The sequence below is a fragment of the Anthonomus grandis genome, chromosome 2, assembly GCF_022605725.1.
Source record: "Anthonomus grandis grandis chromosome 2, icAntGran1.3, whole genome shotgun sequence".
Lineage (NCBI taxonomy): Eukaryota > Metazoa > Arthropoda > Insecta > Coleoptera > Curculionidae > Anthonomus > Anthonomus grandis.
The window spans coordinates 28,332,160-28,360,147 of record NC_065547.1 but is presented as its reverse complement, the minus strand read 5'-3'; the positions used below and the strand labels follow the sequence as shown (position 1 = coordinate 28,360,147).

Sequence of the window (27,988 nt, the reverse complement as noted above, 5' to 3'; positions counted from 1 at the left end):
TTCTTGAAAAATTGCGTTTATTTTTTCTATAGAAAAAAATTAAAAATCTGCTCGGAACAGTCTAAAATTGACTTCTTTTTCGGCCAGCGGCCTTTTGGATCTGTGGAATTCTGTGCAGAATACCCATATCGTCTCCTTGCCATTGACTTTAAATGGTGGGATCTAATAATAAAAAAATATATTTATTGCGTAATTTTAAAATTTGAATGCGCTCAATTTGATCAAGTTGCTTGATTGATCGATGAATATTTGCAATTTTTATGCGTAAAAGAGTCAAAGATGAAGCATAAGAAAGAGATAATATAAATAGTTCCAATAGATAAGGATAATAATAACTCCAAGATTGTAAGTAAATGCTATTTGCTAGCAAAGGCCAAGAACAGGAAGAATCAAGAATTATGTCTTTTGTCATCGCAAATATTAGAGAGACTAAGTGATGCCAACTTATAGCGTGTCCAAAGTCTGGAAAAATGCCTTTTACAGGTAAATGAATTACCTGGTTGACAAACACTGGGACACGTTATTTTTTTGCATGTTTTCAGATTTCTGATAAATATACAGAGATGTCAACTTTATTATTTTAAATAGAATACCCCAATTTATTAATGCATTTTTAGATTCTATGATAAATTCTAAACACATTTCATGTATAACACCCTATATGAATCTTGAACTGTTTTCGAAATATCAACAATTAAAAATCAAAATTTTTAAAAACTTTACCAGGCTTTAAAATCTAAATTATTTAACTCTCGGTACTTTGTTGTGTCACAGGTCGCAGGTAATTGATTGAATAAAAGAAAATAAATGACAATATTAGGAAGAGGTCGCTAATTTATTTAGTGATTTATTTCGAAATCCAATTACTTTATCAACTGCTTAGAAAATAGTAAAGAGTTTCGACGAAACTGGCAGCATTAAAGAAAGGACTAGATCTGGTCGGCTAACATTCTCAACAAATGATGAAAGAAGTTTGGAATGCTTACAATATTTATACTAAATCATCGGTTGACCTAATTTTAAAACAAAATTAATTCCGTCCTTATAAAATTCACTGGGTGTAAGAACTTTTGGAAAATGATTTTGACAGGAGGATCTAATTTGGTGAAACCATCATGGCAAAACTAGAACAAGACCAGATCCTTGATAAATCATATTGTTTTTCGGATGAAGCTACGTTTATGCTTCATGTCATTTTAAACCGCCAAAATTGAAAGTACAGGAAACCGATAAAAATCCACATTGGATGCGGGAAGTGTGTACCCAGTATCCCCAACAAGTTAATGTATGGGTTGCGATATTTGGTGTCCACATAATTAGCCCGTACTTTATTCAGGGAAATCTCTCACTACACATTGGGGCGTAGGTGTAAAAGATTGAAAGAGAACCCCTCGCTCAATATACATACAGGGTGTTCATTTGAAAACTTCCCACCACGGATTTATCGAAAACCACCGTTTAAAAAAAAACGCCGAAATACGTCAAAAGGTTTGTCAAGGGGGACAACTTTATAATTTAAAATTACTTTACATCCTTTCACCCATTACCCACCAGGATCATCCCCTTAAAAATTTTAAATGGCAAGGGGTATCGAGGAATAGCTTGTTTAAAAGATCTTTCGAAGTCTTTTATTTTGACATTTAATTTTTTTAAATCGGTCGATTCGTTTTCGAGAAAATTAGAAAAACTTTGTTTATCTTAATTTGTTCAGATAGAAAACAAAAACATGAAAATATCAGTTTTTATTTCAATGAGTGGTCAAAATGTTGGCCGTTTTTGGCCAAACAATGATATAGGCGATGTTCAAATTCCTGACGGACATTTTCAAAAACATATTCTGGCGGCTGTCCATGATGCGTTGACGAAGTTCATCCAAACTTTCAGGTTGGGGAGTAAACACAATAGATTTCAAATAACCCCATAGAAAAATGTTTAACGGCGTTATATCAGGAGATCTAGCAGGCCATTCTATAGGCCCCCTTCGCCCTATCCATTTATCTGGAAACTCGTCGTCTAGCCATTGCCGAATGGGAAGGACATAGTGAGGAGGTGCGCCGTCTTCCTGGAAATATATTTCAGCCTCATCAAGTATAGGGTTTCCATCATCATCGATCTGGTTTTCAATGGATTCAGTGATAAGCGGATTGATGGTATTTTCCAATATATCAAAATAAATGTCTCCATTTAAATTTCCGTTAATAAATAATGACCCAATCCCTTTATTTCCTAAAATGCCTGCCCATACATTAATTTTTTTAGGGTACTGGGTATGCCCTTTTACAAATGCATGAGGATTTTCATTGCTCCAAAATCTACAGTTATTAACAAATCCATTTTTTCATCCATATTTTGATTTTCAATGGATGAAATTTATGAAGTTTGGTAACTGTGTGAACAGAGCCTAATGAAATACCAGTGGCAGCAACAATTTTGCATAATGAACTATAAGGATTTATTCCAAAATGACCCAAAACTTCAACTTGAGCGGCTTCATCCAAAATTCGTCGGTGATCACGTTAAAATAATATGGCAGGAATAACCCAATAAATACAGGAGGAAGTATTAACCAAAAACTCCCTGTATTCTAGTCAGAAGACGAATTCTTAACTTCATGTGAATAAGAAGTGACAGAATCGAAAATAAAAGCTATATACATCTTTCTAACAGAATCCAAAATAAAAAATTGAACAATTACAAATTGCAATCATGCATAAGTCTCTACTGGAAAGAAATTCTTTCTAGCCTATCTTAACTCAAACTCAAACTCAAAAATGCTTTATTGTCAATATAAACATAGAAGTTGCAGACAAAGCCAATAGACTGTACATTAAAGGAATAAAAACGAGAAACTAATTTAAAATTAAATAAAATTATAAAAAACTTTGAAAAATACTTAAATGCTAATCATTAAAAAATTCACCTAGACTATAGTACGCTTTACTAGCAAGAAATATTTTCGTCCTTGTACGTAAGCTTAATGTATACCATAAGTTAGTTATTATTCCAGAATTGTCTTTAACGATAATGACAAATTTATTTCAAAAGAAACAAATAGAGATCTTTCACATACCAAGAATTAATTATCTTAAAAAAAATTAGATCAGATATTTTTTCATGCCAATCACTCAATTTTAGTTTCGTTGGATAAATGAGAGTTAATGGTCAAACTCAGAAACACCATTTTGATTTGATCAGATTAGAAGATCCACCTGAAGACAAATATTTCGAAATACCATAAAAATTAATAAAAAGTCTCTTACCTTAAGCCCAGTAGGATCCTGCATAGTCTCATTATTATCGGCGATCACATGAAAATTTTCTCTCTTATATGGGGTGTTTGGATCCCATTTCACGATCAGTATGTCAGTTAGTAATGCGAAATAAATCATTCCTTTAGAATCGATTGCATCTACTGAAATCTGCTGATCTCTTGTTGTTGGATAAGTCTAAATTAAAAAAAACAAATATATTAGTTTGTAGTCATAGGGAAGTCAGCCCACTTGTGGTTAAAATTATTCTTTAATGAAAACTAAATTTTATCATTATTTGTTTTGAAATTGAAACATTGATATCGAAACAAGGTTTCCCTCTCATTTTTGTAGAAATAACAATTCACACTTTTCTCTAAATAACGACGTTTATGCGTATAACAGCATAACTTGCAAGCCTGTATACCTGAAGACCATTTCTAACAGGCTGCAAATCATCCTCTAATAAAACTTATCCAGTTCGCATGCCAGCTTGGAAATTGCTAGGCATCTTAAGTCCTCGACTGGCAACTTCTTCTCTAGAGAACACAAAGCATTTCAAACATCCTCATGTATATGACTTCTGATGTGACTCCGTTTTGGAAACCAGGTAGATAAACCTTTCTACCACTCTCTTATCAGTTATCTCGAGTGCTTCCCTAACTGGGGTTAGACCGATACAGCTCTTGAATTTTTCCTGAATTTTTTGCGGAAAGCCTCAGATATTCCACCAGATATTAAGTCCTTAGGCACGTAATGTGCCAGAGTATAGTCAGATGGAGCAGTAAACAAGTCTTGCTGCACATCACGCCGCACCGCCTCTTTCGGCCATTAGATTGATGAGCCACGAATTCATCGAATGTGAAATCCGACTCTGATTGGAGCTCCAGCTCAGCGTCTTCGTGGTTTCCATAATAAGAAGCCAGTCGGTTAAAGTGAATACTTCCAGAACTTTATATGACCCATTCCAAGACGTTTGAAGTTTTTATGGCAGACCCTTTTGTCTCTTAGGGTCGTAAAGCCAAACTACGTCACCGTTGTTGTACCGCTAGTCTTTGGCATTAACATCATATGCGTCGGTCATTCGATCGCTGGCATCTTTAAAGGAAATGCGAAATTGACATCATTCATACCGTTACGCCGTTAACTGACGAGATCCTACCCGTCAACATCAACTCCTGGCGGGCCACCAAACTTCAGATCGCGTGGGAGATGGACTTCTCTTCTCATCACTTCAAGCCGGAGATTGTCCTCTGCATTCATGGATGACCGATCGATAAGTCAGCAAGAACAAATAAAGAAAGCCATAGTTTCTTTGGTGGCTAGAGAGTACTTTGGCCAAATATCGAATAATGGTTTTATTCATGCGTTCCATGCCATCTGATTTCGGATGTAATGCAGAGGTCCTTGTTTTCTTGATTCCAACCGTCTTATAGATGTATTATAAATAGGACACCAAATCGGCATATTCCTTCTTTTACTAAAGCGTCGGTGACTGTAGAGGCTTCCTGGTTTGATGAGTGATATGCGTCAACCCATTTGCTGAATCGGTCCCCTGCTTCTGATCCGGGAGACGGTCCGACAACGTCAAAAGTAATCCTTTTAAAGAAGGTTCCCTTGTTATAGTAACACATCAAAGTATTCCGTTTTCTCTGCGGCCCATTACTTGCCACACATACAATGCATTTCCTACACCAGTCTCTTACGTCTATATTGTTATTGATCCAGTAAAATCACCTACTTTTCCCAGAGTAAAGTGGATTTACGATGGATTCCTCAATTGTCCAGATATTTTATAGCAGATAAAATGTAATGTTCACCATCCAATCACAGTTCTTTTCTTATTAATTTCCACAGAACAACCTATGGCATACACAACCCATTAGATAGGTCCATGGGACTATTAAATAGTTACAATTTTGATAAATTTAATATTACTTTAACCAGTTTTAAAAGATCTCTTGCTTTATAATATATTTCACAAATATGGGCCCCAACAATGTTGTATAACGCATATTTTGATTTGCATTTACATCCCCCTTTTATCATGAATACTCTACTTACATAAAACAACTGAGGGGATCCATACGGTTTCTTAAAATTATCAGGATTTTTCAGATAATTCACATACACAAAAGATTCTTTTATGCTTGCGAATGAATGGTAAAATAATTTTCTTTCTTGTGGAGGATCGCTTTTGGGGCTAAGAATCAACGAGAGTATACCATCAAAGACTTGCACTGTATCACCTGAAAGATTTACATTATATTAATAAAAAATTACCAATCATCTTTCGCTTACCAGCTATTGTAAGATTAAAATATTTAGGATCTGCTTTGAAACTCTCATCCTGAATAGTCCAGGAAACGTTCCGTTCCAAATTGTACACGAGCAGGTTCGGCCCACCAAGAGGGTCCGCCATATACAGCCAAGTTTTTTTACAATTATCCTCCATACTTTCCACTTCGGCCATTGGTATCACATAAACTGAAGTATTTTGGTATTGGTCGGAAGTCAACTCATATTTATACAGCAAGGAATCCTGGATACTTGTATTAAGTTTTTATATTATGAAATATAATTATTTACCGTTTCCAGATCAAAAGCTAATAGTTGAGGTGGACATAGGAAATTATCACCCTGTTTTCCGGTGTCCATTATCCAAAGTCTTCCACATTCGTCAGCCTATAATTTAAAATCTTAAAATAAAAAAAAACTTATCTAAAGAATAATATAATGTTTGCAGCCCATACACTTGCTTTGCACTCCAGTACTAGCTTGGAGCAAACCTTATCAGCCGTAATAGCCTTAATGGTAGCCCTGCTGCCTGAGAGACAAAACATTGGCGTGGTTTCCCAGCCTTCTGCTGTTTATTCTAAAGCCATCTGTATACCAAATATTATAAATAAATACCCCTGCTTAGCAAAGTAGGCCTATTGGCGTGCTTCCACTCCAGTCTGCCTACGATGTGGGTCACAAAACCCTTATTATCCACTGTCTTAGGTGGCATATAGTATGGCATTAGGAGTCACAGCTCATCAGAAGGAGGGGACCGAATTTTTGCTTTCTCCGTACATGGCCACCAAACGATCTCATAATGCCCCGTATGCGAGAAGAGGTTTGACAATAGATAGTTAGATCCAGTAAAGGATCTTAGGGGACTGACTCCATGTGTTACCGAGAGCCCAAAGTGCACAGATGGCCTATGTTGCATCCTTTCTTCCGGTTATGTTAGACGTAAACTTTAGAAAATAAAAGGGTGGAATGTATTTTTTCCAAAACGAATTTTGAAATTTTCAGATTTGTTTTTATGCAGATTTGTTTTTGAGAATATCCTATAAAGCGTTTTTTTTACAGAATGCACTGGAATGTAGGCAGAATTATGGTCTGAATACTCTAGTATCACGAATAGCGCCAGTGCTACGAAGGTGTCTGAGAATATTTTTGTTAAAGTTATAATGTTCGAAAAAGACGAGATTCGGCAGTTTATCCCACAGACTTGCACTTCGCCATAAAAAGCAATACCGATATAACAACGTTCTAGGGCTCTTAAGGTTATTTTACATTGACTAAGTTTTGTGTTCTTTTTTTGAAATTAGTTGTGAAAACTTTAATAACCCACATGAGAAAGTTTACCATTAATCCCAAATGATCAGATATTCGCGTGAAGTAAATCCAATTCGAATGGTTGCTCCTGTGCGATAAGCCTTAACTTATATTACATGAAATGTAATATAATAAAGTTAATGTTTACTCGAAAGAACCTAAATGTCTACTCTCGTAATTTGTTGAGAGAGGATTGCCGCAAGAAAACTATTTAAGCATTTTGCGGCGTGGAGGTAAATTTAATTTGCTGGATGTCAATTTGTGGCAGTAATGACAAAAGTTATCTTTAATGGGAGATGCAGGAAAAATGCCTGAAAGATTCATTTGAATGGTTCCTCTGTTAAATTTCATAAGAAGAAATTCACAGCGGATTCTAGGTTAATACTAAAATTCTTAAGTTAGATAATGGTCAAATTGTAATGGTAAAATAGTTAGTTAATGGAGTACTATTATTATTATGTATTTTTCCATATTTTCACACTTACCCACAACCTGAACGCAGACACAATCCGATAATAGCTACACATTTCCAAATTAAGATGCCAAGACCATGATGGATAGGGATCAATTACCGGACTACCATTGCGTGTTTCGTTAGTAATCACTGTCAAGGAAGCTGGAGTTCCCGTAGGCAATAGACGGGGTATTGAAATAAAAATCTTTTCTTTACCAGATTTTTCTGTCGAGAAAAAAATCGTTAGATTGGAATAGTAGATTATTGAACTAGGAAGGAAAAGAAAAAAATGCTTAAGATAGAATATACAAGATGATTGAATGAGTCGTAATCTGACGATCTTCCAATTGTGAAGAGCCTTGTCATCAATCATCCCAACTTTAAAAAGTTCTCTTTCAAACGAGTTCGAAAGAGTTCGAACAACTCTTGGAGTAGAAATAACTCTTCAATCGTTTCAAACGTACCATTGTAAGTGTACTGCGCATCTATGGGTCGAACTTGATTGATTTTAAAGCTACCATTTTTGATAGATTCAGTTCGCTCTTCTTCATTTGCAAACTTGAATTCTAGAAATCTCCATTGATAAATTAGTTTGAAATCATAATTATGGGAGTAAATAGGTGCAATCCGTAATAATAAGCATATCAGCAATGGCCAGTCTTGAAACGAATTTGTTAAAGCGGAAATTAAGTGGTAATGCATGTTACTTACTCATGGTGTTTAGCTTAGGCAGACGTTATCGTATTAGTTATTATACTTGTTTATTTCCCTAAATAGCTATTTAAATACTACCTTGGCTAACGTATTGCTATCATCGGTAAAATTAATTAAGAATAGGTTAGAACCTAACTTCGAATATACCAAGGTTTTTTACTAAGTTAATTGAATGTGGAGTCAAAAAAACTCAGGCTTTAAATTTGAATATTGCCGACGTTTCGAGCTATATTAAGCTATTCTCAGCGCGCTACAATATATATTAATAGTACTAATTAAAATTAAAAAAAAATTAGTGTTTTTTTTAACTAGCTGGACTAGTAAACGAAATAAAAGCATAGAGGCTCAGATAGATCGGATTCCTACAGAGATCATCGAATGTTGGTGTTATCAAGGGGGAAGGAGGAAAATACAGTGGGAAAGAGACCTCTGGGAAGGCCAAGGACAATATCCGAGAGGATGTAAAAATCTTAGGAGTACGGAACTGGAAGGAGGTTGTGTTGGGCAGTGTTAGGTAGAGACGAGTCGTAGATGCAGCTAAGATCCACGAAGGATTGTGATGCTACGATAAGAAGAAGATAAAGATGATCTTTTAGATGAAGACAATATCTGTATTATTATGTATTATATATTATGGGCGAAGTGCTCCAATAGTGCCTCTTTTCATTGTTGATTCTTGACTTCTGCTTTCACGCAATGATGAGAAGATCCAAGAGGATTTGAGCAGGGCATTTTCAAAGTTGAATCATTTATTTTAACTGCTTGTAGGACTAGTCAAAAGAAGTTGATATACCAAAAATCACCTATATAAAAGTTGCGTAGTAAAAGAGATAGTAAAATATTAAAAATTTGAAAAAAGAAGAATGTTAACAAACATATATTTTGATATTCTTGGCGAGAGCCGTGAAAATTCTTACCGATTTTGTTTACTGCTTTTACCATTTATCAAAATTTGTGTTATTGTATGGTTTTCAATACGAATGCTTGGTTCGATCATTATTTATTAGTGCGTATTTCATTTGTCTGATTATTTTATTCGGAAAAATGGTCCAGGTTTATGAAAACAATGAACTAGTGGACCTAATACTTATAGAGAGTGCCAGCAGCCGAAGCATGCAGGTTGTATGCTTTAAGATATCATCGGACCCACGTATGTTTGTAAATTTAGTAATGTTAGAGGCCACGCTGGAAAAGCCGTCAACCTACAATGTTTCAAAGACATTTTAGAAATGATCGAAGACCAAATAATGAGTATTAAACCAATAGAAGCTCAAGTTGAACTTTTTCATAGTAAAGAGTGGAAGAAAATATGACAAGAACAGTATTATCCTGATCATTATCAATGTGTATAGGCGTTTCAACCTGAAGATCATCCTAAAAAAGTTGTATTTTGGCCAGTGACTTTTACAACAGTTCGGCAGAAATGAAGATTTCACAAAAATTAGTCTTGTGTACAAACGAGGCCACATTTACATAAGATAGAGTGCAAAATTTCCAAAACAATCATGTTTGAGCAGTAGAAAATCCGCATGCTGTAAAAAGATCTAATTTCTAACATAGATCCTACTTCTTTCCACCTCATCACAATCTGCCAAATATATTAGAACATGTTCCTCTAAAAGTGAGACAGAATATGTGGTTCTTATATGATTTTATACGAGAACATCTAAATAATGAGAATATACGTCCGAATATACATCCTATCCATCCACTATAGATGGATAGGATACAATAGAACCATTTCTTGACCTTCTCGGCCCCCAGATTTAATACCTTGCGATTTTCTTCTGTGGGACTATTTGAAAAAGTTGGTGTTTTATGATGGAGCAGTAAATGCTCCGGAAAAATTTTAAAAGTGCATTGAAAATTCTTGTGATTTAGTTCCTGGACACCAGCATTTTATTTTCGAAGCTTCTGAACAGTCGTGAATTCGCCCAGCAAGATTATGTATGAATCGAACACATAATGGAGGCAATTTTTAACAATTTTTGTAAAAACGGTAACCATTTAACTTAATAAAGATTAAAAAAAATAGTTTTTGATAATGTGAAGTAACTCTCTTATTATGGAACATTTATATAAAACTGATTTTTGATATATTAACTGTTTTTAAGGAGTTCTACAAGATTTAAGATTAAATGACTCAACTTTGAAAATACCCTGTATAATGATGAAGTAGATGATAAGATAATCGGTTTTTAGTCGCTTTTGTCTAGGTCCCCCTCTTATAATCATTTCATGGTTAAGATTTCTTATGATCTCTTAGATAATGTCTGATTTAAACATTACCACCGCATTTGTGAGCATGACGATGTTTCAACTAACTTTGTCTAATCAGTGAAGCAACATCTTGATGATGGATTTCCAGAAACCTGGATTAGATGAAGTGTATCGACGCATTGGGACTTCTTCAAGCTCCGAAACTTCTTTCAAATGAATTTTTCAATTTATTAATTCATTTTTTTTTGTTGAGGCAGAATCCTGCTAGAACAAACAGTTATCCGCCAGGGGCCCACATATCTTTAAGTCAAGGTTACACCGTTTTAGTAATTATGTATCAACTTCTTTGGAAGCATGCCTAAAACTGACTTACGAATACAGTGAACTTTGTAGGAAAAGTAATTTACGTTAAGACCTCGTAGCTTTCCGAACATTGATAAATAGTCGTCGCTCGTTTCACCTTAGTACTGTAGATAATAAAGTAAATGTGCAAAAATAATAAATTTCCCTAGTGAAGATAACGTGTCAGTTATTTATTATATTTTTCCAAATGTATTGTTACAGTTCCTATAATCTAAAAACTAATATAATAATATTTCCAAGTAAAATTATTTTTTGCACCTTTGCAAGACTTAAAACCATCTCTGGGTCATCGTGGGTCGGTGAGACTGGCCGGTGACCCATATAGCGGGCAGGCTCTAGGCCTGCCTTATTAAACAGGAGGACTATTTGGTATACAGATGGTTTCAGAATAAACGACAGAGCTAATCATGAGACAGTTTTACCATTAACCAAATTTGGTTAGATTGTGATGTGACTGTCACACCTAAGGTTCCAACCATAGGATGACAGAGCTAATGTAGGCTTCTCTGGTGGCACTCCATATTCACAGCAGTGCCTAGTCGATGGCGGGTCCATGCTACTTAGCATATCTTCAAAGCTGAGTTTTTGCTGCGTTGAAATACGGACATCGCAACGCGTCGAGTCAAATCAATCTTCTCTCGGACAGCACAGCTATTACGGGTAAAAATGTAAGCTTCAATCTTGTATGGGATCTGGGTACTCAGGTCTGACTGAAATGAATGTATGAAACTGCCGATAGATCACTTATAATAGCCAAATTCGTCAAAAAGAGTGTGCTCAGCAGTAAGCCACTCAGGAAATGGACGGAAGCATCTGTCATACAACAGGCTTAACCACAAATAGCTCGCTCATCTGCTATCTCATCAGGTAATTGCTGTGCCAAAATACTAGCCTAAGCTAGTGACGGCTTTTTTCGGTGGACTTCTAGATCTTGTAGTGCCATCTCCACATCGTAGATATTGAGAGGATAAAGAAACTGCAGACCACGTTATTGGAGAGCGCGCTTGGTTCAAATATCTAAGTAATATTTACATGTCATAAGATATCTCAGACTCAAGCGCCTCACTGGCTTAACTAACTCAAAGGATATGGGCCTCTGGTAACTCTCGATGAGGCCTGACGTGTCCATATAAGGAGTGCTTTTTTTTATGGTAAACACAAGCACAAGAGGAAAGTCCTATGTCACTCTTGGAGTGGTGCTTGCGCGATGATATTTGTGGGCATTTATCTTGAATCGCTGTAGGTTGTATGCGTCGGGAAATATGTGAGGTGGAAGCCCGTTCCACAAAGAAGATGTTCTCCAGATGAATGAGTCCCGATACAGCGACGTCCTTGGGGTAGGCAGGTGGACTCGATGTTGATAAGCCGCAACTGCTAGACGCGTCCTTCTTGCCGGAACAGCCCTGGGTGGAATCAGGCCTGCCAGCTCAGAGGAGCACTTACCGTGATAATAACGGTAGAATAAACAGATATCAGCCTTTCTCCTGTGCTCCAGACTATCCAGACTCTTTGTCAGTTCTGGTTTGTTGATAAGACGAATAGCTCTCTTCTGTACAGAATCCAGCAGGTTTAAACTATGCTTGGGTGCAGAGCTCCAGACATGCGAGCAATACTCGAGGGAAGGGCGTATTTGAGCCTTATAAAGAGTCAGCAGCTGTTCTGGTGTATACAGTTTTTTCGTTTTGAAAAGCACTCCGAGTTTTTTGGAAGCCGCCCTGGCGACCTCGGCAACGTGGTTATGCCAGGACACACTGTTGGTGACCTCGACTCCTAGAAGATGTACAGATGATTTCATTGGCAATGTTTTCCCTGCCATAACCAGCTCCGGGCCACCAAGGTTAGTCTTCATCGTAAATACTGCGTTTTTTTAGCGTTAAAATTGACCAAATTGTTATCGCCCCACTCCAAGATTGTTCTAATATCGTTGTTGGTTGAAGCTACTTGTTGCTGCCTAAGATTCTGAGAACTTGCGGCTGTCGTTGGTTTGGCGGACTTAAATGTGGAAATAAGTGTGCTATCGTCCGCAAAGCTGTAGATTGGATTGACAGTAGTTCCTAGCAAATCGTTGATATATATCAAGAAAAGGGTGGGGGATAGAATGCATCCTTGAGGGATTCCAGCGTTAATATTAAATTTGTCGGAGAGGTAACCATCGACGGCTACTTGGATTGTTCGTTGTTCAAGAAAACTTTTGATCCAATTCAATGTCTCAAAATCCCTCTCTCTCCCTCCGATTTTCGATGGAAGGATGTTGACGCCATTTGCGATATGCTGCGTTTTTAGTGTTTACTGCTTTTTTGCAATTCAGGTTGAATTGCTTGTTGTTTGATCTGCATTTAGTAGAAAAAGGGATAAAAGCTTCCATTCCTGCCAAGATCGTCTCTGTAATTTGGTTTGCACATTCTGAGATGTTATTGGTTCTAAAGCAGACTTCTTTCCAAGGGAATGAGCGATAAAATTCCCGAAGATGGTTCCACTCTGCTGATTTATAGTGCCATACCTTCCGCGGCATCGGAGGATCCTGCGTTTTAATCTCCAACTGGCAAGAGACTGTTATCAATTTGTGGTCCGATGTTTCTAGGGGGGCATGTACTGATACAGTGTACGAGTCAGAGTCTGAAGCCAAGATCAGATCTAGGAGACTCGCGAACTCGCCGTCTCGATCGGGGATTCTGGTAGGTTCCTCCACAAGCTGCGTAAGCCCGCATATGGTGGCAAATAGCTCAGCTTCTCGTCCTTCATCGTCGTTCTTGTTGAAGAAGCGCAGCCAGTTGATATTGTGAACGTTAAAATCACCCATGATGATGATTTCTGCGCTTGGCTAGTCAATTTGCAGATGGTTAATGCAATCAACCAGGTTCAAAAAGAGCCGTCTATATTGGGTTTCGCTTGGTGGTCTGTAGATACAGTAGATAAATTTCGTGGCACCACTGGCTATTATTTTGAACCACATGACGTCGAAGTCCGCAGGTTCAAGCGTTTCCTCCCGCTGGCAACTCAAATCGCTCTTGACAAATACTGCCAATCCAAAGTTTAGTCGAAATCGGGTGTGTAGATCTTATCCAGGATAAATGAGGTGAACATTTGTTGTTGAAGGTTTCACCTTTGTTTCCGCCAATGCCAGAATGTGAGGCTTATTTGATTGCAGGTGTTGGTGTACTGCATTAATATTAGTGTTTAGGCCTCTGATGTTGCAGAAATTGATTTTTAGGCTTTTTGATAGGCCTGATGGACCCCCCCGACCAGCCTCCGCCCGAAGATCGGAATGGGAGGCGAGTTTACCTCCGGAAAGTTTGGTCGTGAGTGTGCCATCATGCATTTACTTTTCTTCTCCATTTCCCCTTTGGAAACCGGACACATCGACATGGCGGCGAAACGTGAGTTCGATGGAACCACTTCACGCCGCCTAAGTCCTATGTGGTGGTATTGAACCGGGCGATGCAAGTGGACAACATCTACCACCAAAAAAACCTATCTGCACGACAGCTATCTAGGTGCCCATTGACGCCCAAATTAATTTTTTCAAGGTTTAAATATACATATATTAAAACAATTCTAAAAGATTTTCTTTATTCTACAAAAAAATTAAAATTCGGCTCGGAAAAGCCTGAAATTGACGTCTTTTTCAGCCAGCGGCTTAGATCTTTGAAATCCTGTGGAGAATGCCCATATGGTCTCTCTGCCATTGACTTTAAATGGTGGGATCTAATAATAAAAAAAATTACTGAATAATTTTAAAATATCATCGGGCACACTTAATCCGATCAAGTTGCTTTATTGGATCGAGAATATTTGCAATTCTTACGCGTAAAAGAAGCAAAGATACAGCATAAGAAAGCAGGCTTTGTCATTGCAAATATAGACATTTCATTGCGCAACACCAAGAATGAAGAATTACTTTATTTTTCTAATGTCTTGAAGTTTTTATGTATGTAGTGGAAAGGCCAAGAAGAGTTAGTAAAATAAAGGAATTTGTGAGTGTATCACTTGCAAAGAATTGGTCAAGAATCTAGAAGATGAAGGAGTCAATTTTTTAGTGTTACTTGTCATCGCAAAAATGTCCAAGCGTTTGCTTCCAAAGGTCAAGAATCGAGAAGATAAATAGGTTTGCAATCTGTCATTGTCACTTGTCATTGAAAAAATATCCAAAGCCATATTTTAGCGAGTAAGCGGTTATAAGCGTCTCATTCAGACATCTCATTCGAGCGATCAAGTCATGACGTCATCGTATAAGGCGCTTTAAGCGTTGCGCAACAAACTTGATATGTCAAAGTCAAAGGGAAACTATATAAGCAATAAATATTGATATCAATTTTTTGATCTTTCGTAGAGTTGAGAAGCATTATATTTCTTAGTATTAATTTTAATTTATTTAATATTAATGTATGTATATGAGACAGTTAAGACATCCAAACCAAATAAAAATGCAGAAAAGAATAAATTATTAAAAGAGCGAATAGATTTGCAAAAAAATACAGTGAAGAACGTAAAGGTGAGGTTGCACGGATATTTTTTTGAATTAATTTTTGATTAGTTTGTGTTTATTTCTGTGGAAAAAAAAATGAGTGAGGTTATGTTTACGCCAGTAACTTTTTCGTTTATTGTATTTCCTCTTGGGCAAATGTCTGGCCTTTATAAATGTTTTCAGGGCGAAATTGTATTTTGTTACGATCTAGATCTGATCCTAAAAATGTATGAGATCGGATTTAGACTCAAAACGTTTTAAAAACTTAAAGACAAATGGGTGTTTTCAGATTACGATCACAGATCACGATTTTTCAGATTACGATTACGATTACAGGTTACGATCTAGATCTGATCCTAAAAATGTATGAGATCGGATTTAGACTCAAAACGTTTTAAAAACTTAAAGACAAATGGGTGTTTTCAGGGTTTAGGTCAAAACGAATTCAATATTTCAATACCGATGAAAGGTATAGCTAATATTGTGACAGCTGTTAGACATGACGTCATTCGAGCGCAACCATATGATGACGTAACGCTTAAGATATCATAAGGCAACCGAGTAAGGCGCTTACTCGCTAAAATATGGCTCAAGCATTGGCTTGAAAAGGTCAAAAACCGATTTTAGGCGGATAACCACAATTTATTGGTAGTTACCGAGGTTATCCTTGGTTTTTACACGCCAAACAACTACATTGACGTCACAACTTGTTTTCGTGTAAACGTTTTGGTTCAACCAGTGTTTATTGATTATAAATAGTAAATAATAAACAAAAACAACTTTATTTTGTATACTGCATTCTCATTTCTTACATAATATTCCTTTATAAATAATCATATTTCCTAATCTCTTGTATTTATTTCTTGTGTTTGTAGTTCCTATAATTTCTGATTTCGTTTATTTGGACATTATTTAGGATCTATGTTTTGTTGTTTTGGAAGTATTTTTGGTTACATTAATTTGATTATCCATGATGACCAACTCTATTTGTAATGTTGATATTGCTAATCCAAGAATAAGACTTATGTGCTTACTGGCTGTCAATTTTTTTTATGAAAATTTCATGGTTTGGTTTTAAAATATTTATGGCAGTCACTTTATTCCGAAACGCAAGAAATAATTCCTGCTTTAAATGAGAAATATATCCCTTCTAATGAAGTGCAATATATCCCTTCTAATGAAGTGCATTCAACAGAACTTCGGCTAATGGAGTACAACGTATATAAATTCAGATATTATTTTTTTAAGGATGTTTTGGCATTTCAAATAACCATTTAACCCAAAATGAAAAACTACCGGGCAGTTGGGTATTTACCGCTAATGTTGGTGACAACTTTGACAGTAGATTGATGACGTCACTTTTTAAAAACCAACAGCACCTAAAACCTAAGGTTTGTTCTCACTGCAAATTTCTTACAAGTTTGAAACTGTTTCCAAACCATTCTTGATGCGCATGTGTAAAATATTACAACTTCTGATCGATTTGAAACCGTCTGTGCGAACCTGCGAACATCAAATACGGGTTGAGTGGAGAAGAAAAATAACCTCACTTTTTTATCCCAGTGGGAAATGGGAAAATAAATAAAACATAAACAAAACAAAAATTATACTACAACCTTGAAATAGCTGTATATTATTAATAGAGTTTAAGATTGTGTGATTATTTGCTACTTCAAGACTTACTCTAAAATGCTCGAGAAATTTGATTCTATTAAATTGGGAGACAGTTTCATGAAAATAGTTTTGACTTTTGGGCTTTATCCGTTCTTCAATTAAATCTTCTTTAAAAGTTTATGTCGGAATCAACATAATTCTGATCAGATTCTTCCGACGATTCAAAAGCACTTGTTTCCTTAATGTTTATTTTTAGACTAATCCAAAAATATAAAATACAATTTTCAAAACGAATATCAAGGACTATACAAAACGACAAAATAGAAACCACAATTTAGAGGTTATGTTCATATTCCGAAGATCGGCGTTGACTGGCTACACGAATTCTCTAACACTTTGCTTGAAATAAATCCGAAAACAAGTCTGACTATCAGATGACGATCAGAAATTTGTGTAAGAACATCAAACTTTTGATTTGAAACCGATCAGAAGTTCCTGTGCGAACGCATTTTACTCTATTGCGCATGTGTATTTATCAAAAACTTGTTTCTTACTGCTGTGAGAACAAACCTCTAAACGTTTTGGTAAATACCAATCGGAAATTGAAAACAAAAACGCTTTGGTTATTCGCCTAAAATCGGTTAAAAATCAAGAACATAAAGAAGTTGTCAATTTGTCATTATCACCTGTTATTACAAATATTTACATGTATTTTAATAGAAATACTAAAAGTCTGTGCAAGACCTGCAGATCTTAGGTTGGAGAACCATCCAGTCATGCCGTGGTAAATGCCAGAAACTTATTTAAAAACTTATATATGATGCCCCTAATTGAAGTATTTGATTTAGTGGTTATTCAAATTGACAAGTTCTACAAGTATACAACACTTCTATGTTATGAATTTGAATCCTCTAGCCAAACCCAATACCGTATGTGAAACATTTTTTATCAAAAGAAGGAAAAAATAGATAGCAGAATTGAGGCTCTATTTTACAGCAAATTTACAAAGTTCATGGTTTAAAAATATACGTTCTATTACTAGAAAATAAAATGGTAACTTTCTAGTATGATAGTGAGATCAGGTCATAATATCCTATGCTCCCACCTATTTAAACTGAAATGGTGCCTAACCCCGTATGTTTCTCGAGAGATCGAAGATGTACATGTACTTTGACACATGTCCTTTAACTCCAGAGTAACATCTTTAAAATTTACCATATGATACCATATGATGAAAGGTGTCAGAATCAATAACAAACACTAAAGATATCTTTCTAAAAAAATCCTAAATAAAAATTTACAAATTGCGATCCAGTTTAATGCATGCATTCCCTACAGTAGAGCAAAACTTTCTAACCTATCATCATCAGAATTGTCTTTAGGGACAATAAAAATAAAAAATAAATAAATTTCCTCATGAAAATCGTAGATCCCGTCAGACCTAACAAACAGATAAGAATATTTTAGCCAGTTGGCCGAAGTAGTACTGGCCAAAATAGAGGTCACTCAAACTGAAAGCAAAAAAAATACTAAAAGTTAAGATTAAGGCAGTTTTTTTTAGAGAAGGAACTATTGCAATGGGGCTCAATTAAGAAAAGCCGTTTTATAAAGTCAGCTTCAGGACACTAAACTTTGGCTTTATTTTTATAACTAAAAAAATTAAGTTTAGTGTCTTGCGGACGACTTCATGAGAAAAGTCGAAACGTCGACATTTGGACATTAAAAAAACTTGTTCTTGGCATTTAAATAACATTTTAACAATTCCTCCTTTAAAAGAAGGAAGTTATCAATCGCTGAATGTTACTTTTCTTTACAAACAACGCAAGTATACAATACAGGTATATTTTTAATACAGGTATATTTCAGATACCAGTTTATTTCCAAGTAGTTACTTGTAAGGACTCCTGTACCCTGCTATGGTAAAAGAATGTATTCGCAAAAATGACGATTTTGAGTTATTTACGTAGCCCGATCCTACTTTAAAAGACCTATCAGTAGCTCTTTCTCCCATTGTTGTATCATTTTTCATTCTCGAGTTAGCACGGTGGCCAAACAGTCTATTATCACTATTTATTAAGTTAAACAGTCCTATCCGCTAATCAAACAAAAAATAATTTAAAAAAAGTTGGTTTTAAATTTTCAATTAGTTTTTTTTTAATATTTTTTTTTCTAGAGTTTGATACTTTTTACAGAATGTAAGTTTCAGTCAGATTAAGTGCACCTATTTTAACTAAAAAATAATTTCTACGGGGAAACACCAAATTTCTTTGGAAAAAGTAGGTCAAAACCTTGACGGAATCAAATAGAGGTCTTCTACTTACTGAGAATATTTATGAACGAATTTTAAGTGTAATTTTTAATATTTTACAAAAATATTTTTTTAATTCCCTCAAAAGAACTAGATCAGATCTATTTTCTAATCATTCAATTTTAGTTTAAATGGACCAATAAAAGGAGATGATCAACGCCAGAAACGCGACTTTGATCTTATCAGATCAGACGTTCTATCTGAAGATATTATTTTAAAATAGCGTCAAAAATAATAAAACGTCTATATAGCTACCTTAAGCCCAGTAGGATTCTGCATAGTCTCATTATCATTGGCGATCACATGAAAATTTTCCCTTTTATAAGGGGTGTTTGGATCCCATTTAACGATCAGCACATCAACCAGTAACGCGAAATAAATCATTCCTTCAGAATCCATTGCATCCACTGAAATCTGCTGATCTCTTGTTGTTGGATAAGTCTAAAAAAAACCACCATATATTATATTGGATTCATAGAGAAGTCAGTCTTCTATTTTCTGATTTATTATACACGTATGTGTACACTACTAGAAACATTTATTTATAGTGTATTTATTTTAATTAGAAGTTGCCAATATTCTGAATCGAACTGGCCTTCTACTAGCGAGGGCTCCTTACATATTAGCTACTTCATTGATCCGGAAGATTGCTAACGTTTTACGTGTTTCCAGAGATGAGGTGCGGTATGTCCGCCGCATGCAGAACCACTGATCTATTCGCATCGGTTAAGACCGTTACACTGCCTGATTGAGAATGATTGCAAAGATATTGAACGTCGATCTTGGCAGAAAGTTTCCCTCTGGCAACAGGACCTTTCGTAGAAATAATGATCACTCTTTTCTCCAGAAAACAACGTTTAGGAGTGTAACACCAGAACTTTCATGCCTGTATACCTGAAGACTACTTCTAACATGCTACAAATCATTCTGCAGTCCAAGTTATCGAGTCCGCTTACTAGCTGGGGAATTGCAGGCTTCTCAGGTACTCGGGAAGTCTTAAGCAATTCCTCCTTTGAAGAACACAAAGTGTTACACATATCCTTATACATATGGATTTTAATGTGACGCCTCTTTGGTAACTAGGTAGAAAATCATTCTACCAGTCTATTCGTCGGTTACCTTGAGTGCTTTCCCGACTCTGCGATTAGACCGATGAAGTTTTTGAATGTTTACGAATTTTTTGCGAAAGCTTCATCTATTTCTCCCGGCATGTGGAAATCCTTAACCACATAGTGTGCCAGAGCACTGCTACTCAGCTGAAGCAGTAGATAGTAGGAGTAGTAGGTCATGCTGCACTTTAAAAGGTTACGCCGTATCAATTCGGCCTTTAGAATGATGGGCGATGAATTCATCGAATATCAAATCTGGTTCTGGTTGGATATGCCGTAGCTTAATGTCTTCGTGGTTTCCATAATAAAAAGCCCATCGGTTAAAGTAAATGACACCATCTTTACCTCGCGATGGCATTTGTATTCTGTAAACGACATCGTTGATGACTTCCCGAACTTTGTATCGACCATCCGAAGATGTTTGAAGTTTCGGTGAGAGACTCTTTCAATTACTGCTTACTTGTATTGGCGCATCAAAGCCTTTCTTTGCGGTCTTTGTTACTCCAAGATGTCCTCCTGACACACGAGCATGAGTTTTCTCTAGCAACTCCGAAATCCGACATTTAGGCACAACGATTTGCCTTCTTTGCTCTTTGACGTCGTGGTCAACTATTTTCTGCCATTTCTTAAGAAATTTGAATGACGATTAACAGCTAAAATATTTGCAGCGGCCACAATATTGGTATAATGTTTGGTTAGAATAGTCTTGGAATAATGTTCAGTTGTATCATTGCCTAATTTCCAAAATCATGTTGATACTTTGGAGAGAATCCATTAAAAATCATGATTATTCTGCTATTGAACAACAACTACCCTTACCGACATTTAAATATTGCCGTTTCGTAGGCGGAATCTTTATTTACAGAATCATAAATGGATTTATCTATTGTCCAGATCTTTTGAGGGTAACTTCTTAATTTCATCTTCTTAGCTAAATTTTTTTTTGTAAATAAGAATTTTGTTGTTAATCTCGTTTTAGTTTTATTTTTGATTTTTGGTCGTATTTATGTTTTGATTTTTAGCTTTTTGTAATGAAGGTAATTCAAGCTGTTAATGACGTTATTCCATGTATTAACTAAATAAATAATAAAAATAAACATTAAATAGGCAGCAACGCAAAATATTTTCTGACATCGTTTAATAATACTCTTAGTGAAAAAGGCATATTATAGTTTTCCATTTTTTTATTTCGAGCTCCAGCCATGTTGTATAAAGCATATTTTGATCTGATTTGGTAATTTGATATTATCCCACCATATTCATGAAAATTCACTTACATAAAACAACTGAGGGGATCCATAAGGTTCCTTAAAATTACCAGGATTTTTCAAGTACTTCACATACACAAAAGATTCTTTTATGTTAGAGAATGAATGGTAAAATAATTTTCTTTGTTGGGGAAGGTCTCTTTTGGGACTAAGAACCAACGAAATTATACCATCATGGTTTTGCATTGTTTCACCTGAAAAGTTTACATTTTATTAATAAAAAATTTTCAATCATTGTTTGCTTACCATTTATTGTAAGATTAAAATAATTAGGATCTGCTTCGAAACTCTCATCCTGAATAGTCCAGGAAACATTCTGTTCCAAATTGTAGACGAGCAGTGTCGGTCCAAGAGGGTCAGCCATATACAGCCAAGTTTTTTTACAATTGTTCTCTATGCTTTCCACTTCGGCCATTGCTGTCGCATAAGCTGAAGTATTTTGATATTGGTCGGAAGTCAGCTCGTATTTATACAACAAGGTATCCTGGATATTTGTATTAAGTTTATGTAGTTTGAAATTTCAATTAATTACCGTTTCCAGATCGAAAGCTAATAGTTGAGGTGGACATAGGTTACTATCACCCTGTTTGCCGGTGTCCATTACCCAAAGTCTTCCACATTCGTCAGCCTGTAATTTAAAAACTTAATAGTAAAAAAGACTCATCTAAAGACATAATAAAGTTTTTACAGCCCGATTTTTCGAATAATATAGTGCTCTCGGACATCATCAACCATGTAATCATTTTCATGTCAGACCAAGACGATTGTATATCCACTATTCAGGAATTTTGACGTATTGTATACGTTGTATAACATTTATTAATATTAACAAATTCTACAATGTCTTATGGAACGAAACCCAACGTATCGATAAAAACTAATTTTGAATGACAAATTTTTCTAAAAAGCGATTTTTTATAATAATGAAATAAATACAATAATCCACTAGCAAAAATCCTTACTGGAGTATATTTGTAGGTGTTCAGCTGTAAAGGTCCGGTTTTTAAAACTTTGATGCCGATTTTTATGTGTCTTCTTCGTCCAATGCATATTCACTAATCGATATGATTTTACGATAACATAACGATATTGTTTGGGATAACAGCTTCTCTCTTTCCTGCGGTGTATATCAGCGACTGACATTCTTCTTAATGATTTCAAAGAGTTCGCGTTTGTTGTTGACGTGTCGATAAGAACTTCCTCATTGGTCAGTTTCACCGTCCAGGGTATCTTAGGTATTCTGCGATACATGACATCTCAAGAGCCTCCAGTTCTTGAGAGAAAGGCTAATGTAGCAGGACCGGATTTCGTTTGTCTAAGGCGTTTGACACGGTTGACCATTCTTTACCACTGGACATCCTGGAACGATATGGCATCAGGGGTGCAGCATCTAAATTACTCAGTTCTTATTTAGAGCAAAGAGAACCAATAGTTTGTGTGACACATTCCGGCTCACCAACGTTTTCCCGCTCCCAAATTATAGGAAGAGGTGTGCCTCAGGGTTCAATCTTGGGATCTGTGCTCTTCCTATTATATGTCAATGGTTTGCCTGAGCTGTTCCCTTCTGATATGATTTGTCAATTCTCCGACGACACATCAGTTATAGTTGCCAGGACAGTGGCAGATCTTTCAAGGGGCTGCTCAACAGCAGTGGAGCGCATGAGGACCTGGTATCTGGACAGTAAGTTGTCTTTGAACTCTGATCGGTCTCAGAATCTCTACATGTGTGGTCTGGTTGGCAGTCAATCCCTGTAGCCAACAGTATTAAATTCTTAGGAATACACATTGACCCCAATTTAAATTGGGAGAAACATAAAAACGTTTAAAACAGATTAGCTAGCTTGTGCGAATTTATTAGAAGATTAAGGGATGTAGTGTCTAAGGTTTCTCTTCGCCTATTTTATTTCGGACAGATACAGTCGATCTTACAATATGGTATCTGTCTCTGGAGATCAGCAAGAGGAGCTCTAGATATATTTAGAATGCAAAAGCGTATCATTCGTTGTTTATTGGGCCTGACCTACAGAACCTCCTGTAGACCTTACTTTAGCAAACTAAAAATACTCACACTTTCCTCCTTATACTTTTCTTTCTTGCTGTTATTCGTGAAAAAACATATTTGTTTGTTGAGAATAGGGCAATGTACACTGAGGATGTGACTATGATTACACGACATAGAAGCGATCTTCGCATTCCATTGTATAATTCAGCTTACTATGAAAGGGCTTCTCATTATATCGCCATCAGGGCTTATAGAATGGTACCTGCTGATATTAGAAGCATTGAATCTACTACAGTCCAATTTAAAAAAGCTGTTTACCACTGGTTGCAAATTAAATGTTTTTATAATTTTACTTTTAGATAATAATTGTAACTTATGTTAGATATTTAGAATATTTATTTTAAATTTTGTTATTTTGTTTATATTGCCTCTATGAATTCTAGATAAGAAAAATTAATGTATTCTATGGTAGATCCTCCTTTGTATGATGTTGCTTTGTCGTTCTGTATACGATTTTGTTGGCAAACAAAGGATATTATTATTATTATTATTATTATAGTTTCTTACTTGCACTTTTCAGTGTACATCTTCAATGTCCAACCAAGCGCCGAGGTAGTTAAATTTCTGCACTTAACTATGCGACTGATAACTCTTCCATTTTGAAACTGTGACGAGATTTAGTAAAAAAATAGATCTGCTTTTGACAAAAACTGTTCAAAATGTCTACCATTCACTTCAATACATTTAACAGTTCTTTTGCTGAAAGATCTCCTAATTTAAAAAAATAATTGTTCGTTTCGTAGCTTTTGTGCAGCATATAAAATTCTCTGCCATAGTTCTTCTCTGGAATTCACTATTTCTTTGTAAACGAGCGACTTCATATAGCCCCATACACAAAAATCCAGCGGGTTAAAATCGGGACTTCGCGCCGGCCATGGCCTCTGGCTCCCACGACCTATCCAGCGATTAGGAAAACGGTTGTTCAGGTACTCTCTGACAGCTCTAGAGAAGTGTGCTGGCGCTCCGTCTTGCATGAAATACATATGTTGCCTTATGTCCAGCGGAATATCATCGAGAAAATCTGGTAAATGTGTTTCTAGGAAGTCAAGGTAGAGTTCCCCGTTTAAATTGGGCGGTAGTTCGAAAGGGTTCAATAAATGATTATCGATTATACTACACCATACATTAATTTTGAATTCTTGTTGGAAATGACGTTCGTGTACTGAATGTGGATTTTGTAATGCCCATGTGTGTTTATTTCTAAAATTGAAAATGCCTTTACGTGTAAACGTTGCTTCATCAGTAAATAGTATCTTATTCAGAAACATGGGGTCGGCATTTATTTGGGCACGGCAAAAACGGGCAAATTCTATCCTGGGCGCAAAATCATTTTCTAATAAATTTTGCACACGAGTGAAATGATACGGATAAAGACCCTCTTCGTGAAATATTTTACAAATGGATGACTTGCCTACTCCAGTTGCCGCAGCAGCATGTCTTGCACTTATTTCCGGATTTTCAGCCACGCGGACCAGAATTTCTTCTTCTTGTTCTGGAGTTATAACCTTCGGGCGCCCTGCGGAATTCCGTTTAGGACGAAATGTACCTGTTTCTCCTAATCGATCGTAAAGATTTTTGAAGATCTTGAAATCAGGTTGTCTTCGATTTGGATAAAGTTCTGAATATCGTCTATAGGCTTCGCGTCCATTAAAATTTGTCTGCGCATATACACACATATCCCTCATTTCGGCATTTGAAAAAAGATTGTGCCTCGGTATTGTTTCTCAACTTACGAAAAATTTAAAAATTCAACAAAACAGTAAACTGGATGCAAAATCATAGAAAACACTAATTAAATAGTTTCTGACAACTTTAAACTAATCAACAAACAACAACAACATGGCGGTTTCCTAACAACTGCGTCTCTAAAGTTGATTTGCTTTCTCATAGTTTACTTTAAAAAAGCGAATTATTTCCCGATTATATTAATTATTCAGCCGGGGTCGAGTGCATGGTGCACTAAATAATTTAACTTTTGTTAAAGTTATTGGGGAAAAACAAAAAAAAAGTTTTAAGTTTAACACCCTGTATCTCAGTTAATATCAACTTTTGGATATAGTTGATATTAGATACTAATTATTATTGGATTAGATACAAATAATATAGTTAAATCGTAATATTTTTACATCAGGAGTCTGTGGTTTTTCCATGTACCATTAATTAGCGGACACCCTGTATAAGCTATATAACAGCATGTATAAAGAGATCCAGTCGAGGTATTTGCAGCCATTTTAAGATTGTTCCTGTTATTCGAAGATATTTCTTTTGGATTTTTATGACACTTGTTTTTATTTGTCCTGGTAACCTATTTGCTTTATTTAATTTTCTGAATATATATAGATTTAATATAATAATAAGGGAAATAAATATTCCAAAAAACTGTAGCTACTACGATACTTTTTGTGGTTCACTCATGATATTGGTTCTCAAGGCTTGATACTCGCGATGATACTTAAGGCTGCAGTTTGTCTAAGGAGCTTCTCAGTTACTCTCTGACTAAAGAAAAACTACGTCTTATAACAGGCATCCTCATTAATCACTGTCAATTAAATTAAAACCTTTGCAAAATAAAACAAAGCAGGAGTCAATTACCTAGGGCATGCAACCATGAAGACGAGACAATGAAAAGCATGCTTTGCGATTAGGAGGCTTAAGTGCAGTTTAAGTGCACCACCCTTTGCGTTTATCTGTTGTCGCTTGAAAAAAGTTTATGTTCTTTCAGATGAAGTTCATGAACCTGTTTATGTCACAACCTACGAATAAAAGGAACTCGCCCGAGCAAGTACTATACTCAACGATAAGTAGACCTGACTAAGAAATAAGGAAGTACACTATCTTAATCAGGTAAAATTAGTTGTCAGGAGTCCAAAAGATTAATGCCAAAATGTGCATAAACGGCCAAAAAGCCAGGTTTGGTGTTTGCGCTGGTGTATAACATGAAAGATTTATCTTAGGGTCTTGTCACATTGACAAGGCTCTACGCGATTATTTCAAATTAATTGTTAAAACCTTAATGGTCTGATAAAATAAATCTTATTCGAATATGCTGCCATATTCGAATTCCTGTGGGCATTAGACTTATATTATATGAAATTAGGTAAATAACTTCCGCATTACTTTTTGCTCCGTCAACACGTGGTTGCTATTTGCCCTTTCCTTTAATCCCAGACCCCTCCTCATTCCTGGCTAATCGTTAGTGGAACCTATTTAAGTCGGTAACCAGGCCGCATGATGAAGGATGTATTATGGGAGAAGCAGACTACCGTGCTTCGAAATTCATATTTGAGAAACCCTAAGATACCAAAGAGAAGAAGTCATACCCTCTACTCCCATACATACAGGATACAGAGAGCAAGGTGACCGGCAGAAAGTGGTTAGAATAGGCAAATTTGCTTAGACTAAAACAGCATTACTGAGAACTAGTTTTGTATGCATGAAAGAGAAGCAGAAGAAAAAATTTATTAAAAACCGATTTTACCCGAAAAAATCTAAATGGCGACCATCATAATTTGTTGAGGGAAGATCGGCGCAAGATAACTATTTAATAGCTGGAGTCCACGAAGGAAATTCTAGTTGCCGGATGTCAATATAGTCAGTAATAATAAAAGTTACCTTTGATAGACGGTGAGAGGCAAGATGCCTAAAAGATTAGTTTAGAGTTTCGAAATTTTCGAAGGTGGTGATAATAAGAATTTTACCGCGAATTCTAGGTTAATGGTTATTACTATTACTATTATTATATATTTTATCATATTATCACACTTACCCATAATCTAAACGCCGACACAATCCGATAATAACCACACATCTCCAAATTAAGATGCCAGGACCACGATGGATAAGGATCAATTACCGAACTACCATTGCGTGTTTCATTGGTAATCATCGCCAAAGAAGCTGGGGTTCCCGTAGACAATAGACGCGGTATTGTAATAAAAATCCTTTCTTTTCCAGATTTTTCTGACAAAAAAAAAAGTTAATAAATTATCGAACTAGGAAGAAATTTTTTTTTTTAAGATTACATGTACAAGCTGAGCTACAATACTTATGTGAAGAGTTAAAGGAAGAAATAAAATCCCAATTTTCTAATTGTGAAGATTCTTCTCTTGTTGAATAATTTCTGGAAAGACGGAACAACTCTTCATCCCTTGAATTTTTGAACCCCAATTTTGAAAAGTTATCTGACGAGTTGGAACGACTCTCGGAAGGGCAATAACTCTTCAATCGTTTCAAACATACCAGTGTAAGTATACTGCGCATCTATGGGGCGAAGTTCATTGATTTTAAAACTACCATTTTTAATGGCTTCAGTTCGGTCTTCTTCACTTGCAAACTTGAATTCTAGGAATCTCCATTGGAAAATCACTTTGAAATCATAATTATGGGAAAAGATAGGTGCAATCCGTAATAATATGCATATCAGCCATGGCCAGTCTTGAAACGAATTTGTTAAAGCGGGAATTAAGTGGTAGTGCATGTGACTTACTCATGATGTTTAGCCTAGGCAGACCTTATCGTATTCGTTATTATATTTGTTTATTCCATGGAATACCTATT

At 35.8% G+C, this 27,988-nt stretch overlaps 2 protein-coding genes across 4 annotated transcripts in view; both read right to left on the bottom strand.

The window, feature by feature from the left end:
* LOC126750175 (major royal jelly protein 1-like) lies at positions 1–27,983 on the bottom strand. 2 transcript variants are annotated; one of them, XM_050459702.1, is made up of 8 exons: positions 27,918–27,983; positions 27,671–27,865; positions 27,198–27,391; positions 21,902–21,997; positions 21,616–21,853; positions 21,379–21,563; positions 3,261–3,446; positions 1–162 (listed from the first exon to the last, which is right to left on the bottom strand). In XM_050459702.1, exons 1-8 carry the CDS (start codon positions 27,919–27,921, stop codon positions 40–42), a joined length of 1,221 nt encoding a protein of 406 aa, XP_050315659.1. In that variant the 5' UTR covers positions 27,922–27,983; the 3' UTR covers positions 1–39. The 2 variants fall into 2 exon arrangements, with proteins under 2 accessions (XP_050315659.1, XP_050315658.1); XM_050459701.1 differs by lacking the exons at positions 21,379–21,563; positions 21,616–21,853; positions 21,902–21,997; ... (1 more) ...; positions 27,671–27,865; positions 27,918–27,983 and adding exons at positions 5,313–5,497; positions 5,550–5,790; positions 5,838–5,933; ... (1 more) ...; positions 7,773–7,967; positions 8,020–8,137.
* Positions 14,134–27,988, bottom strand: part of LOC126750176 (major royal jelly protein 1-like) — a 31,153-nt gene continuing 17,298 nt past the window's right edge. The window contains exons 7-8 of one of the 2 annotated variants that reach the window (XM_050459706.1): positions 19,248–19,433; positions 14,134–14,310 (exon numbers count right to left, since the gene is read on the bottom strand). In XM_050459706.1, the coding sequence (XP_050315663.1) occupies positions 14,191–14,310; positions 19,248–19,433 (306 nt within the window). In that variant the 3' untranslated portion in view covers positions 14,134–14,190. The remainder of the gene's footprint in view (positions 14,311–19,247; positions 19,434–27,988) is intronic. The other variant, XM_050459705.1, reaches the window with a different exon arrangement.

Coding starts and splice junctions, on each gene's coding strand:
- LOC126750175 (XM_050459701.1), bottom strand. Junction 7,534..7,772: donor TGCGCAGTACACTTACAATG/GTACGTTTGAAA, acceptor TTTTCTCGACAG/AAAAATCTGGTAAAGAAAAG. Junction 5,498..5,549: donor TTTTAATCTTACAATAGCTG/GTAAGCGAAAGA, acceptor TAAATCTTTCAG/GTGATACAGTGCAAGTCTTT.